The sequence below is a fragment of the Ictalurus furcatus genome, chromosome 17 (genome assembly GCF_023375685.1).
Source record: "Ictalurus furcatus strain D&B chromosome 17, Billie_1.0, whole genome shotgun sequence".
Taxonomy (NCBI): domain Eukaryota; kingdom Metazoa; phylum Chordata; class Actinopteri; order Siluriformes; family Ictaluridae; genus Ictalurus; species Ictalurus furcatus.
Window position 1 is genome coordinate 10,614,601 of NC_071271.1, and position 16,314 is coordinate 10,630,914.

Consider the following 16,314-nt stretch of genomic DNA (forward strand, 5'->3'; position numbering starts at 1 on the left):
ACAGCATCCAAAGACAACTAGACAACTGTGTGCTTCCAACTTTGTGGAAGGCCCACATACGGATGTGATAGTCAGGTGTCCACCTACTTTTGGCCATATAGTGTGTTACTAAGAGTGAGGGCGGATGTAAGGAATAAAAACGTTTTGTTGAGTATTTAGATGCAGCCTGAAGTAAAGTAGAGTCACTATTTCCACCCCCAAATAGTATTTTCCAAGAACAGTCCCAAAGCGTTTTATTCCTATTAAGGTGCATTCACACATACATCCACTCGCAGCGACAAAGCGACCGGAGACCGTTCATTTTCATGGAGAACTGGCGACTTCCGGTGACATGAGCGTCAGCGACTGCTGGCAACTAGATGTGGGCATGTCCAGTGGTACGACAAATCACTTTATGCAAATTTGGAGCGACTTGGTGCGGCAACTGCCAATGGGAAGTGAAGACAGAAGAGCGCACGTGATCCGTGATTCGCCATGCTGCCTGCGAGTCCGAACTATTTCATGGACCCCAGCCAGTCTGTCGCTTACGCTTCCGGGAAGATAGATGGCCGCGATATCAAAAATCACACACTTCTTCTCCTTCATCTCGTAGGATATGATGCATATAAACACTGCAGGGCTCCAGGCAAAAAAAAAAAAAAAATCTAGGAGACATTGACTCCTAAACCCAAAATATTTAGGCGCCAAATCAAATTTTCAGGAGCCAAAAAATATTGAGGTCATATGACATATGATGATATCATTGTTAAACAGCTATCTCACACTGCCTTTTCTTTCCCCTCTGTACTGTCTGCTTTTGCTTACTCTGCCTCCCATAGTTTACACAATGTATTCTTTACATAAATAAATTGTGCAATGTTCAGTATATCATATTGAATCATATTACCGTAAATACATAAATGTCCAGTTATTTGTTTCTTTTTTCACTTTTTATTCAACTATGTACAATTAGTTGTTTCCTGCTTATTCAGGCTCAGAGTCATGTAGGCTGCGTTGAACTTTATTTTCAATTCCCTCATCTCTTTTTCTGCAACTTTATCACTAGCACGTTGCACTGCTTTCACGATTGGGGTGGCACGCGGGGCAGAGCTAGCAATGACACAATCCCTGGCGTTCTTATGTTTTTTACTGTCACCATGCTTCTTCACAGGTTCTTTTTTTAAAATGACTCGAACCCGTAATGAACTCTGTTTTACCAGCAATATGTTGTCCTGCTTAAGCACAAAAGGTGCAGTACATTTTCCTTGGCTGTCATCACCTGTAAAAGATTGCACACCGATTGAAACGGGCTGGCATGGCTCAAATCTCACTTGAGAGCTTTCACTGGTCGAGTTGGTCTCAACATCATCGGCATCTGATGTAGAGGAGGCAGGGTTTGGATGGGCAGGGAATGAGGAAAAGTCTGATATTTTTCATTTGCGCATTTCGTTTTCTTGTCAGCTCGCTAACGTTAGTTAACTACGCAGTTAGCTAGCCTACATATAATGGATAAATTCAACAAACTAAACCACATCAAACTAAATTAAACACCTTTAATAAAGTTAATACTTCCAACTTTTTAACCCGATAAACGTGACGTTACACCTGTTTCTGTTCATCTATACAGCGGACGCTTCAACCACTGCAGAACAAGAGTGCAGAGTTTATTTATTGGAAACCATACAGGAGTTCACGCGATACGGCAGGTAGACGCAGGCGCAAGAGGAGATGACAGTTCAGTAGCCAAACACAACAACATATATGGTCATTTCTATTTAATTTGTTTTTCAATTTTGTCTGTGGGTAACGGTGGCCACTGGCAGAAAAAACATGGTCGCAAAATTAAAAAGTTAGTCGCATTGGCGACCGTTTTAGTCGCCATCTGGAGACCTGCACTGGCGAATTTGATATACAAACGCTCTCCATCCAGAATGTTTCATTTTAGCTGCAAGAAAACTGGTTTGTTGTCAAAAGTGGAATGCCAATTGCACCACCCACTGATACATGTTACTATGGCAACCAGTAGTAGGAACGCCTACTGGCTACTTCGTAGTGCAGTAACTGGCAACTTGCAGCGATTAAATCGTTGTGTGTGAACGTACCTTTATACAGCAGTAATCTGCCAATGTGCTTTTTAATGTTTGTATTAACATCCACAGAAGAAGAGAAGATTCTCTATATTTAGCCAATAATTTAAGAAGACAAAAGAAAAATGCAGCTTGTCAAGTTGCTGAGAAACCATCTGTCCTGAAGACTCTGCTGTGGTGGAATTCTCCTTTCAGAAAAATGTCACCATTGGGTGCTTTGCAGGTTTGTTTAAAGTGTGTGCACGTTACTGTGGTGCATCCAAGTCCCTGTGAACGAGTTGTTCCTACAGAAACAATAACGTGTTCGGATGGAATATAAACCTGTGATTTGAATTACAGCCAACAGTACTGCTGTTCCCATGTTGTTGTAGAACATTACTCAACACCTTTGGATCGATCGGATTTAAGTGCTGTAATATACATAAACATAACTTCTAGTTATAAAACTTTTTAGATCATCATAAAGGGAAGAACCTTTGAGCTTAAAGTTTGGATGAATTCACAAGATGAGCTGTTGACCACAACACAAGCAGCAGGTACAGCTGAACTGAGCTAGGACTAGATCTTTCATGCTTATACACACACACATATACATCTCAAACCCTGTGCCTTCATCTCACCTTCCCACATGGAGCCAATAAACACATATACACACACACACACACACACACACACACATACATACACACACACGCACACACATACATATATATATACATACATATATATATATATATATATATATATATGTATATATATGTGTGTGTGTATGTATGCACACACACACACACACACACACACACACACACACACACACACACAGCCTACACTGTGATTTTCAGCAAGCAGTTTCAGGGAAGGAATCACAACAAAGAGATAAAGGCATGACATGACTGACATCAGATCGTGTTAAACTATGTGGCTTTGTAACATTCCTGAAAAGCACAAGCCCCTCCTGCTCCTTATTTTTTTCCCCCCACCCCACAGCGTGTTTGTTCATACAAACCCCTCCCACTGCTTTCCAAGAACTGGAGAGAAAATAACAAGGCAGACCCATACACACGAGACACTGTGTTCCACAACAGGAACTTCAGGTTCCGGTTTGATGAGTCGATAGGACGACAGCGACTGTTCGAATTCACAATAAACTAAATCTGATCCTCTCGCTTTCTTTCCTTATCCTTAGATCCCTCCCGCTTTATCAGTCCCGTGTGTCGTTATTTCATCTCGATCACTGCTTTAATCAATCACACAGTATTCCTGTGAGGTGAACAGTCCATCCACACATTATGGGGTTCAGACACAAAAATATAGCTATTAGGAGGAATATGTAGGCTTAATATAGGAAGTCAGTGCCCTGTTCCTGTTATTACAGAGCATCAAGCCCCCTCCACACCGTGCAGAGCTTTGATAGGAGCTATACAGCTCTTACTACAGGGCTATAATTAAGTCCGCTGCACAGACAGCCCCATTCAGAAAAAAAAAAAAAAAACCTGAGCAGGGAACGGTACCATTAGCTCTTAAATATCAACTCTGAGCTAACCTGTATCATAGATATAGAAATGTGTTTGGGTTTTTTTGTTGCATATTCACTTAGACTTAACCATTATTATAGCTGCTCATTCACATTGCCTAATAACAGAAATACGTTGATTTCAGGAACTCTGGAGCAGGTTTAGTGTTCACACTCGAATATAAACGGACAAGTGGTTTATATTAGTCGAATCTAAAGGGGAATTAATGTGCAATAAGATGGAGACCTTTAATAAAGCATCTCTGGGAGGAGAAGATGGTTAATCCTGATCTCTCAATGACAGGGGTCATACAATAAATCATAGCATAAATGAGCTCTGAACAAATCAGTAGCAAAGAACGGACATAACAGAGCTCTTTCAAAGCACAGTGAGACTTCCTGGTGCTTCCCTGGTCCCCAGTATTACACCTTTGTCTTTGTGCATCAAATACTAAAACTTAATATAATGCATTCGAATGCAGGTTTAAATAAACCAAGACTGCAAAAAGAATTTGCAGTATGTATTACACCGCTGGTTAGTATTTCCCATGAAACGATTACTTTCAATAAAACGATCAGTGCTCGTTATTTACTCGTACTAACCGACACTGCTCTTTTAACAGCGTCTGTCAGTTGACAGAGCATGTGTATTTATAGCTCCCGGCCGAATATCACAGCACGTGGCATCCTGACAAACAACTAATGAACTGCTGCGAGTCGTTGCAGGAGCCCCACTTCTCCATTTCCAATGTGGAGGGAAAGCGTTAAAACCAGTCAGCTGGCACGGCAAGAACACGTCACAGCCACGCTATTTCTCACGCCAAAACAAAATCTGCCTTCCAGCAACTTTCAAAAGGGGTTTTGGAAGTCTTCCTAATGGAGGAATACAAGATTGATGCTTACATTAAAGGATGAAAAGCATAGCTTAAGGGCCACTGTTTGTCAGCACTGCTGTTCGGGAGTGGGAGTGTTACATAAAGGACGTTATGTTGGATGAGCAGGGAACAACTTTCCTCTCCTGAGTGTGTGTGTGTGTGTGTGTGTGTGTGTGTGTGTGTGTGTGTGGAAATCTGGGTCTACTTTCTCCTCAAAGCCAGAAGACATCATGCTACTGAATCCAGATGAGCCCAATTAAACCCACAGTGCTGGCTTTTATACCCCGGGCTGCTGCTCAGCATCCACTCGTATTCATCTAGTCTTAGACGTCGGTGCACACATGAATCTTTCAGCTGAGGCTTAGAGCCAGTTGAGCGACACATATCCACATCCATCCTACACCATACCACAAAAAAACCTAAACATTTCTAGAATAATCCATTGTAGAGCAACTGAAGGGGAGTGAGGGCACTGATGGGGAAATTTTGCTAGTTAACTAGTTAATGGAATTGGTTGACCTTCGGCACTTGCTAATAATATAATAAACTGGTGTATATTGTATAATCTTATTTTCAGCCTTAGAGTAATGACTTTTGTTTAAGGGATTTAAAAAAAAAAAAAAACAGGCCCCCAGGGATAAAAATGTCTTCCCTATTTGCTGTATGTAGAATTGTCCTTTCATAACAGTCATTAATGCATTCATTATCATCCAAACAACTTTAAATGTAGGTCAGGAGAAGCCAGGGTGTATCATGTAAGATGATCCTAAGCTTGTTGGTCACTATGTAAGCAGTAAAACACAACATGGCATGCTGTTATAGGAAAATAATCCACGCCGGGGTGGGATGTGAGGAGTTACTGCTACCACGCCGAAGTTGATCCTTTTTCTTTAACTGCAGTGTTTTATTCCTCTTACACCACATCAATCTGCCAATGATTGCACTTTTTATTTATTAACAAACAACAAATTGCGCTTTGGAACGTCCTCGAGACAAGTGAGTTCCTGTTAGAAGTCATGTTACGGCAGCTATAAACAGTTGTTCCCTGTCTTCTCTCTCTCTCTCGAAGTTAATAAGACAATAAAAACACAAGTTGGTAGTCATGATAATGATGGACTGCAAATTAAAAACAATCTCCTGTGTTGGAAAACGTTTTGTCTGTACCACTGGAGACTCCTTCCAAATATACACGCAAACAGGTTATTTGGAAATAACCCCATTTTATCTGGTTATTATTAGACTTAGATTACATGCAGCATCCGCCATACAAGTCCCTGTGAATGAGCAGTTACTATGGTAACAATAGCGTATTCGAATCGGCACTTTAATACAGTACAAACCCATCATTTATATTACAGCTGGAACTACTGTCAGAGTGTTTTATAAATCCACACCTTCAGATTCGAGGATTCAGCAGTGCTGTGGTATCATTCTGGTTATTCAAAGTCAGTACGTTTACATGGACAACAATGATCTGATATTAACCCGATTAAAACAGTACTCTGATTAAGAAACTAGCATGTAAACATCGATTTCTGATGACATTAATCCGACTAAAGTCATACTCGAAATAAACACAAATCGAATTAAGACATGTGGAGTATTCCTGTTTTAGTCGCATTATCGAAGTGTATTACAGACATGTACACACCTTAATCACACTATTAACATCGCGTGGGAGTTTTCACCACATTTTGCGACAGGACACGATCACACACGGCAGTGCTCAACCGTTTGACGGCAAACAAGAGAGCACGGCTGTGTCCGAAACCAGGTACTTACCTGCTATATAGTAGGAGAAATATATGTATCTCAGCTCCTATATAGTAGGTAAGTACGCAGTTTGGGACGCAGTCCACAGCTTCAAGCAGTCGTCTATTTGCACGTATAGCATGACAAATAATTAACTGCACTTGAAGCTTCCGTAAAATTAAAAATGAAACATCTAAAACTTAGATGGTTCCATAACAAAGACGAACTGTATGTTGATACGTGAAATTCTGGAGGGACATCGAACGGCGTGGCGTGGGGACGTAATGACGTGTGCCGTTAATCGATCTATGTTCTATAACATGTAAAACGGGAACATGAAAGGAATATTCTAAAAGTGACTCATGTAAACACCTTAATCACAACACTGACTACATTTACATGGACAGCAATAATCTAATCATTGACCTTATTCTGAATAAGACAATATTGTTGGATTAAGGTAATCAGAAGTCGCTGTTTACATGGTAGTTTCTTAATCAGAGTATTGTCTTAATCGGGTTAATATTGGATTATTGTTGAACATGTAAACGTACTGATTGTCTTATTCAGAATAAGGTCAATAATTAGATTACTGCTGTCCATGTATACAGAGTGATTCAGAGAGGAGAGACAGCATTTAGCACACAAGAGAGGCGTTGCGAAACTTAGTAGCCACCTTTATACAGATATGCAGAAATGCAGAAATGTAAATGAACAGCAAAACAACTTGAAATGTGATGTTTGCCTACCTGGACATCATAGAGAGCCACGATGTTCTCATGCTGCAGTTCCTAGAGGGAAGAAATCAGAGATTGTAGGTAAGAAACCCGAGCAGTTGAGCTTTTCAAAAAATGCTGATCAGGACAGTCTGAACACGATGAGACTGTAACGTAACCTTGAACTGCAGCTCACCTTCAAAATTTTTATCTCCTTCCCAAGCAGAATCTGAGACTTGGAGAGGTTCTTCTTGTTAATGCTCTTGATGGCCACCTCCCAATCTGTCTTCTGACAACGGATTTATATGAAAAAGAGAGAAAGCCGTTGATTACACTTCTGTGCTTAACAGGAAATGAAAACAAACACCAAGTGAAACGATCACATGGAGCAGATTATTTCATTTAAGCTTTTTTTTCATTCACACAGGCAAACTACACTCACAAGTCCTTCAGTGAGGCCTGTTATACATTTTTAGATGTCTCTAAACAAAAGTTTAAAGACACTTGACTGGAATGTTTCTCATGATCTTAAAAACCTTTTGATCTGAAGGTGTATGATTAAATGTTTGAAATCGGTGTTAGAAATATAACACAGAAATATAATCGTGCGGACATATTCATTTCTTTCATTAGAAAACTAACATTTTATTTACAAAAAAAAAGAAGACTTTTTTTTTTAAACGGACGACTCGGAGTGAAATATTCAGAAAAGCAGCCAATAAGAGTCCAGTGTAGGTGTGAACTCCTTTAATACTGTTTAAAAAGCATCTCAGGGAAATTCCTCAAGAAATCGATCGAGAAAATGCCAAGAATACATTTCTGGAAATTCTAGGTAAAAAGGGGATCTACTTTGAAGATGCTAAAATATTAAATTATTTTCATATGTGTTACTCCAGAGTTTTGATGACTTTATTATTCTTCTAAAATGTGGGGGAAAAAATTAAAATAAAGAATGAGTGTTTCTAAACTTTTGCCCGGCACTAATGTTATTCTGAATGGCACTTTAACCCATGCAGATTATACTCCATTAAGGGGGGCACGTTGTTATAGGAAAATAATCAACAATCAATAATGTGTCTGGTGTGAGAAGATAGAGAAGGACTAAACTGCAGTTAAGCATTTTATTAGAAAATCTGGTGAAATAATTCCAAAATGATATCGAGTCGATATCGTAAGCAGTAAACAAGCTGAGGTCAGGTGATCAACGAACAACAATATCAGGGTTAAGGAACTAGGAGACAGAACTAGACTGGCTCAGTAAAGTCAGGCAGGCAAACGCTCAATGATACTCTTTGCTGAACAAAGAAACACGAAGGTTTAATTAAATACACAAACTAATCAAAGCGCAAACTGAAAACAGGTGAGAGTAATGAAGACACGGGGGGAGGGGGTGGGGCGGGGGGGGGGGTGTTGGGGACCACTGACAAGACATGGGAGGTCACAAGAACGCGCCGTAGTGCTGCAAGCCAAAACCCAAACCATGTCCTGAAGGGTTTTATTCTACTAATGCCCCGGCAATTTCCTGAGGATTACAATTTTTAATTTATTAAATCAATGACACATTATACTTTTTAACCATTTACAGTTACATTTACACCTGGCAAATGTTTGTGGAAAATTTACTGTTACAAAAGCTCTGACACTGGAGACTCCTTCCATAAATGGCAAACAAACATTTCCTTACAGAAAACATCACCAAATCAACTATTATACATTTACATTTTGTTTTGTTAAAGAACAGCAATGACTGACTTATTATTTGCTGCGTCTACAATGCAATACAGTGCTCCTGTGAATTAGCCGTTATTATAAAAACACTAATGTATTAAAATAAGTGCATTAATATGATCTGAATTACATCCAGCACTACTGTCCAAGCTGTACTCATAAAAAAATTCATTCACACCGTATGTTCTGGCAGATTTGGGATGTGGGAATGCAACAGCGCTGGGTTATAAACTGATTTTAGTCCGTTTTTGGAGATACATTTAGCCCAGGAAGGAAACTGAGGCAAGAATTGCGTGACCAAAGCAGAGCAACAGCTGAGTGGAAATCTATGAATAGAAGAAATTAATGTGAGATGTTCCTGTGTGATGTTCCTGGGTCATTGCCTACACGCAAGAATGACATCAGTCAGATCATTTCAATGAAAGGCTGCTCAGCAAAGCATGGAAGCAAAAAAAGGCATAGACAGGCCATTTCTATACACACCACACTCAGCCTTCTCAGCAGAAAGAGCTTTTTTTTGGGGTCAAATCATTTACAGTTCATTTAATCTAGCAAAGGGCTCATTTAACCTCGCCCAAGCTTCAGCTTAAACGCAACCCTAACATCCAGTACAACACCAACAACAAATCATAGACAAGTGTGTAAATTAGATCATTGGTGCGACAGTACAGGCTATCTAAATAATTACTCAGTTAAATGTACAAGGGAATCTATCGGCCATTTTCTCTCTCATCGTGTAAAACTATATGAGCGAGCGAACTACAGAGGAAATCAAGAGAAAGTCCAAGAGAAAGAACATCAATCATGCTTTCCAAAAGGTGCAATGATCAGCTGATGATGGTGAATCAGTCACACTCCTGGCCTGGTTCAGGATAGACCCTGACATGGGTTTTTCATTACAGTGCAAATGTATAATAATAATAATCCAATTTCTGTGCACAATCCTCCTCATTAGTAGTGTGCTTCGGTCATGTTACAGGCATAAACTAGGGGAAATTGTACGCCGTCTGAAACACAATTCTGACAAAATAAGCGGCTCAGCTAGTACGTCTTTTCTTTTTCAGCTAGTGCGATTTTTTTTTTTTAAGGGTACAACTGGCCATGAGCCAAACAAGTGTCAGGTTTCTTCTTCGTCCCTGTTAACTTGGTTTAATCATGGCCTAATCTTGCATAGTTCAGTTACAAATCCAGTTCATCAAGAACTTAAAGCAGCACCAAAGTGCAGTAAATCTCTCAGGCCCTGTTTACACTTGTGCGTTTTCATTGTAAAACGGCGTTTTAAAATGAAAACGATCCTCGTCCACACTGGCATTCCCGCTGTGTTTCAAAAACGATCTCCGTCCACACTACACGACCGAATACGCATGTCACATGACCATTTATGCACACTGGGAATGTGCATACAAGTGTAAACAGGAAGTTGGTTGCTAGTCACCGGCAGGCACAACAAACCGGCGTTCCACGTAGGGTTTACGCTGCTTGAAATGAGATTTGTTGCCGATTGCTCTAATCATAGCTCGCCTCTTGCGCATGTAGGCAGCTGCAGTATTATAAAATACAGAATTTAACTGCACAATGGCTGCTAAGAATGATGACAAAACCAGTACAGCTTGCGGTTCAGTCTCCGAGTTGTTGTGTATACGATCAAGGTAGCGTAATGGTCATAGGGTAGGGGCTTGACGAATCAGGGAAGGATACACAATGATCCAGAAGACCCAATCAGGGGGAGAATGTGGGCGGAGCCACACCTTATTTTTCAAAACTAACTGTTTTGGTCTGTTTTCAAACTAAAACGGAGTTTTCAAACTAAAACGGGGTCTTCGGCGTTTCCAAAAGTCTCCGTTTTTGAGGGTCGAAAACACCGGAGTAGTGTAGATGACAGGCGTAACCATAGCAACAGTTATGCGTTTTAAAACAAAAACACACTAGTGTAAACAAGGCCTTCGATTGGGGATTCAGTCCCCTCATCTACACAATTCAACAAATACTGTGAACAGCTCTGACAGTTCTTCTTCCAGCAAAATGGTTGTGGCTGCTGTGGAATTGCAGTGGAAACTATTGGGACTAAAATAACGACTAATCACAGAAGCATAACTGCAATAATCTCACAAAAAAAGTCAAAGCTTTATCACACCCTTCTTAATCGTTACGATACGAGTCATGCACGTTTGTTCATTTATTCCGGTCCTATTCATGACCGCCTGATGAAATACACACCACTATTGCTCACATTACAGTGTCAAAACAGACACAGACACTGAGCCTCAACTTGTGCAAAACATTACAGGTGCAATGGTGACATGCATGAGGACAAAGAGTGTCCTGTGTCCAAGTGCAAGATCTGTGCTGTGTAATAGTGAACACGTGTTCACAGACGTTCATGAACACTATATGACCAAAATGTTTTTCGGAAACCTGACCACGACAATCATATGCGTTTGTTAATCATCCCGTTCCTGTTATATTAAGCTCCACTCTTCTGGAAAGGCTTTCCACTAGATTTTGGAGCATGGCTGTTGGAATTTGCGCTCATTCACCCAGAAGAGCATTAGTGAGACCGGGCACTGACGTTGAGCGCAGTCGGTGTTCCAGGTCATCCTGAAGGTGTTCAGTGGGGTCGAGGTCAGGGCTCTGTGTAGGACACTCAAGTTCTTCCGCGCAGTGGAAGTATTTTAGCATGTGTCAATGTATGACATGATCAGAAAAAGTCGGATTTATCATAAAACTTCCCTCAGGTGTTGTCACTGTTTGTAGGACTACCAGACCGATAAAATATAAAACTTTTCTAGTTTCTAACTAGGCTAGTTTGGTGTCACTAACCAAGTGGAGGCACAGTTAAGCTAACATTGTATGGGTTTAGCTGCCACAGTGTCATGCAGAGTACATTATCTGTCCTTATGCGCTGCTCATATGTCCACGTAAACGGGAACTCATATAGACATTTACACACCTTGTTTTCCTGCTCAGCATGAGAGGATGTTAGTGTTTCAGTTTCAACCCCTTTACTGGTTAAAAAATAAAAACCAGTGTATATCCATTTTTTCCTCACACTGACTGTGAGCGAGCATTTGGCAGAATTGAGACCCATCAGCCAATAAGACACGAGTATGTCCATGTATTTTCCTGTAAACGCTGTCTGATTGGTCTCGCCTCGGTTCACTGAAGATACAAAATTCCAACACCGTCGTCTTCTTTTACTGACATTCAGTTACGTAGTGACGAACCGCTCCGAGTGAAGAATTATTCTAAGCTAAAGAAAAAAATCTTTGGAGCAAAATCTGATTTATTGTAAAAATGCATTTTACTTAGTATAGTTTTCTTAACAATAAATTTGTAACACAAGTAACGTAATTTTATTGACATCAGTAACTGTAATCACATTACATACGTTTAAAATGTAACGCCATACATTACTGAGTTATCAGAAAAAGTAACTAGGTCACTTTTTCTAGTCGCAGCCCTATTCTAAACGATCGTGTGCTCATAACTTAGTGGCAACAGAAAGATCCAATATTTGTCCAGCACTGGCCTCGATACTGATACTGATCCTCATGATCAAATCGGACCATCCCTAATCCAATTTACAGAGTAATGTACATCACAATACAAGGAACAAAACGCTCAGATTTGCCCAACTGATCACAAGCACACGCTGACAGATAAGCTTTAAAGCAATGATTGACTCCTCACACACACACACACACTCACACAGAGGCATTAGTTGACTAAAACGTTGTTACTGATCTAACATCTGAGTAACCATCTAGTCACATGTCAAGAACATTATTAATATTATATAAATGTATTAAATGTGTGGTTCTTTTTTTAGCCTCAGCCCCCAATCTCAGTGGAGCTGTTTTTATGAATGAATGATGCAGGTGTCTCTACACTAACTGGACACACAAGTGAGAGGAAGAAAAATATAAATAAATACATACATACATACATACATACATAAACAAACCCACACATTTCTTCTGCTGAATTCAGCCATAATCTGTTTATACACTGGTTATAACAAACGCGTATTGTACTTAAAGCCACTGTTTATTCTCCATCCAGCCATAATAGCGTTAATGGAGAGAGATGCTGCTGACTGCAGACCCTGAGGAAGAGGAGGAAGAGAAAACAGACATGAGCTTCATTCACTTACCTTTTTATGTCTCCCCTTGAAGACGACCGCGAAAGCTCCGTGTCCTATCAGGTCTTTCCGGCTGTACTCGAAGTCTCCAACCGTCTCCATGTCTGTCCAGTGTGTTAATACAGAGCAATGGACGAGGAGGGCTGAAGCAGAGTTTTAAGCACTGGCTAAGCAAAAGCACAGGAAGCTGAACACGGTGTCATTCCTGTTACCCAGAACCTACCGAGCTCGCATACTAGTACAGATAACGTTCAAGTATCTAGCGATATCGCTATACAAGCAGCTAGCTGGCTAGTCTTGTGTGAAATAGATATATTTATATATAAATGGTCCTTGACAACAACCCAGTCCTTTGTGAGCAGGCGTTATCTAGAAGCTCAGACTGCAGTAATAATAGATGGAGAGCTGAAGGCGCTAGCTGCTTCCCCCTGGTTGGCCTAAGCTGTCATTTTCTGACCCAGTTAGCACTCAGCTAACCACCGCTTTGTGTTTTCCGTTGGAGGCAGTCGTCAAATACGGCGAGCTACATGGTGTCAGAGGAGTTTATCACCGGACAAAATCAGTGTGAAGAGCTGTGAGTCAGTGCTGGAGCTCAGGCTCAGTGTGAAGCCCATGGTGAAGGATTCATCCACCGTCCAAAGGTCAAAATAATACAACGGACAAGACAAACGCATACGCGATATTGAAGATGAAATGTAATAATAATAATAATGCTCGACAGACCAAGCACGCCCAGCGGATAAATTCACGGTCTGCCGTCAGAACAACAAGATGCGACGCAAATTTCATCGATTATAATCCGAAATCTGCAGAGTTCCAGGAAAAAACAAACAAACAAACAAACGCTGATGCTCTTCAACACACACACACACACACACACACACACACACACACAACTGGCTAGGTGTTTATTCAGCTCGGGGGGGGGGGTTCAGTTTCGTCAGTCCTCTCGAGACAAGATTATTCTTATCTATTTTTAACCAAGCGCTTTTCCTTGAACAGATAATAAAGAAACTAAAGAAGGCATTATTATCAGCCTGTTGATGTTTCTCGGCGTCCCAGCATCACCACACTGACAGACTCTTCCTGTGCGCGAGACTTGACGTAACTGCAGAGCTGCCCTACATCATAATAAAGTGTTCATCCGCGAGCCGCTTTGCGCCTACGCGTCGCCTTCCGCCACCAACAATAGTGCTCGAGTTATGAATAATAGTAGTAATAATAATATTGTTGTTGTTGTTAGTGTTAGTATTATTACTTTTTGTTGCTCACCCTCTACTGTGAACTGTGCAATATTCAATTTGTCACTTATCTGTATGTAAACGAGGTGTTACTGTGTTACTCATCTGTATATATTCATATTCGTACATACATTGAGGTACACATATAGTGTACATATGACCATTATTATTATTATTATTTACTACTATTATCCTTATTTTTCTATTCCTAATATATATATATATATATATATATATATATATATATATATATATATATATATATATATACACACACACATTTTTTTCTTTCTTTCTTTCTTGTGCTCTAATGAGGGAATTTCCCCAATGTGGGATCAATTAAATTTTCTTATCTTATCTTATCTTATTAAGACTATTATTATGTAGTCTTATTGTTACCAAGACTGCAAATATATTTGATATACACACCTGATGTGAAAATTCCCTTTTATTAAGAGAGATACATGGAGCGACTTGTATGTAGATATTTATATCTGGGTTTAATATGGTTGAAATAACCTAATATTAGCATACGTCAGGATTTCAGTGGTGCACAGCTTGATTGTAAAATCTTAAATATTAAGCCAGTAAGTGTTTCGTATTTATAGAGCGCTTATATAATGTGTAGATCAGTGAGTGTGTGAGTGAATGAATGAATGAATGAATGAATTGGGTGGGTGAATGAATCTGAAAACGCTCCATTGACTGCTTTAGATCGAGGTACAATTCGCCGATGCAGTAAACCAGGTGAATGCGTCGTGTGCTCCACCTGCTGGTGGATATTTATACTGCAGTAGATGGTGAAAATAGTACGATGAATTCACGCGCCTTGAATTTATAATAATATAATCCTTATTATTATACACACAATTACTGTCAAATCCATGAAGTCCAGCTTGATCTGACCAGCTGTCAGCTGCCAAAACACAGGCCGAGTAGATCAAGCCGGTAGACCATCTTTGTCAGCTGGAGAGTTGTTCTCCAGCTTCGATATTACTTGAGAACTTGTGAGATCTTATTTGCTTTACTAAGTATAACTATACTATCTGTAATTCAGAATCTGTATCCTTTCTACCATTTTGCAAAGATAGTCTACCAGATTGACCAGCTCATCTTGTGGTTTGGCAGATGATAGCTAATCAAACTGGGCTGGATTTTTTCCGAAGGACATTTTTTCATGTGACATTCTCAGTAGACTAAATATATATTTGACCACTATTTAAGGGTAGGCTACCTGACAACACTGAGGGTGTGTAAGCACATGAGGTCAGCACTACAAACGATAGTGTTACACATTTCACCAAAAATGGAAAAGAAAAGAAAAAACAACCCTACACTTAGTATACATATACTATATTTTAAACTATAATATATAAGAATATATAGCATACACAGTAATGTATCTACTCTATTGTTAAACTATTGCATCTTGTGATATGGCCTCTATATTTCTGCTCTTCGAACGGTGGATTGTGATACCTTCACCTTCCCTGTGATACCTTCAACTTCCCTGTGGAGGTTGTTGATGGTGTCACTGACTGTTGTTTTGGGGGGTTTTCTTCACAGCTCTCACAATGTTTGTCATCAGCTGTTGTTTTCCTTGGCTGACCCATTTGGTGTCTGTTGCTCAGTACACCAGTGGATTCTTGCTTTTTCAGGACATTCCAAATTGTTCTACTGGCTATGCCCGATGTTTGTCCAATGCCTCTGATTGATTTGCCCCTCTTTTCTCAGCTTCAAAATTTCTTGCTTGCTTTTCTCCCATAGATAGCTCTCTGATCTTCAAGTTGTCTTATCCTTTTTAATAACGAATGCCATCTTCACAGATGAAACTGAAGGCTAAAACCAAGAGTAGATGTTCAGAGCTATTTATCATTTAAACAAACAATCTAACAGGACACACCTGGGTAACAAGAAACAGCAGTCACATGTTCCAATATTTTTGCTCACCTAAAAATTGGGTGGTCTGATACAAAATGTGCTATGTTCTATATTGTTTAAAACATTTACATATAAATACCAGGGAATAAAAGCTGAAATTCTAAACTCTCTTCTTATATTCATCTTTTGATCTCAACTCAAATTTCATCAGTCTACAGCTGAAAATAAATAATTAAATAAATAAATTGGCCTTGCCGTTCCAATAGTTTTTGAGGGGACTGTATATAAGTGTATGCTGTATATCACTATCGCTGTATATTGTAATATTTTTGCAGAATCATGTAGCTTTTTTTGACTGAGGTCTTTTGAAGCAGTACATGACTGTTATCATCCAAACACCA

The 16,314-nt window shown here is 39.8% G+C and overlaps 1 protein-coding gene across 1 annotated transcript in view; it reads right to left on the reverse strand.

Annotated features, from left to right (window-relative positions):
• Positions 1 to 13,842, reverse strand: part of ulk2 (unc-51 like autophagy activating kinase 2) — a 36,535-nt gene extending 22,693 nt beyond the window's left edge. The window contains exons 1-3 of the mRNA XM_053646726.1: positions 12,804 to 13,842; positions 7,119 to 7,211; positions 6,956 to 6,997 (exon numbers count right to left, since the gene is read on the reverse strand). Of these exons, the coding sequence (XP_053502701.1) occupies positions 6,956 to 6,997; positions 7,119 to 7,211; positions 12,804 to 12,893 (225 nt within the window). The 5' untranslated portion in view covers positions 12,894 to 13,842. The remainder of the gene's footprint in view (positions 1 to 6,955; positions 6,998 to 7,118; positions 7,212 to 12,803) is intronic.
• Positions 13,843 to 16,314: the final 2,472 nt, after the last annotated feature.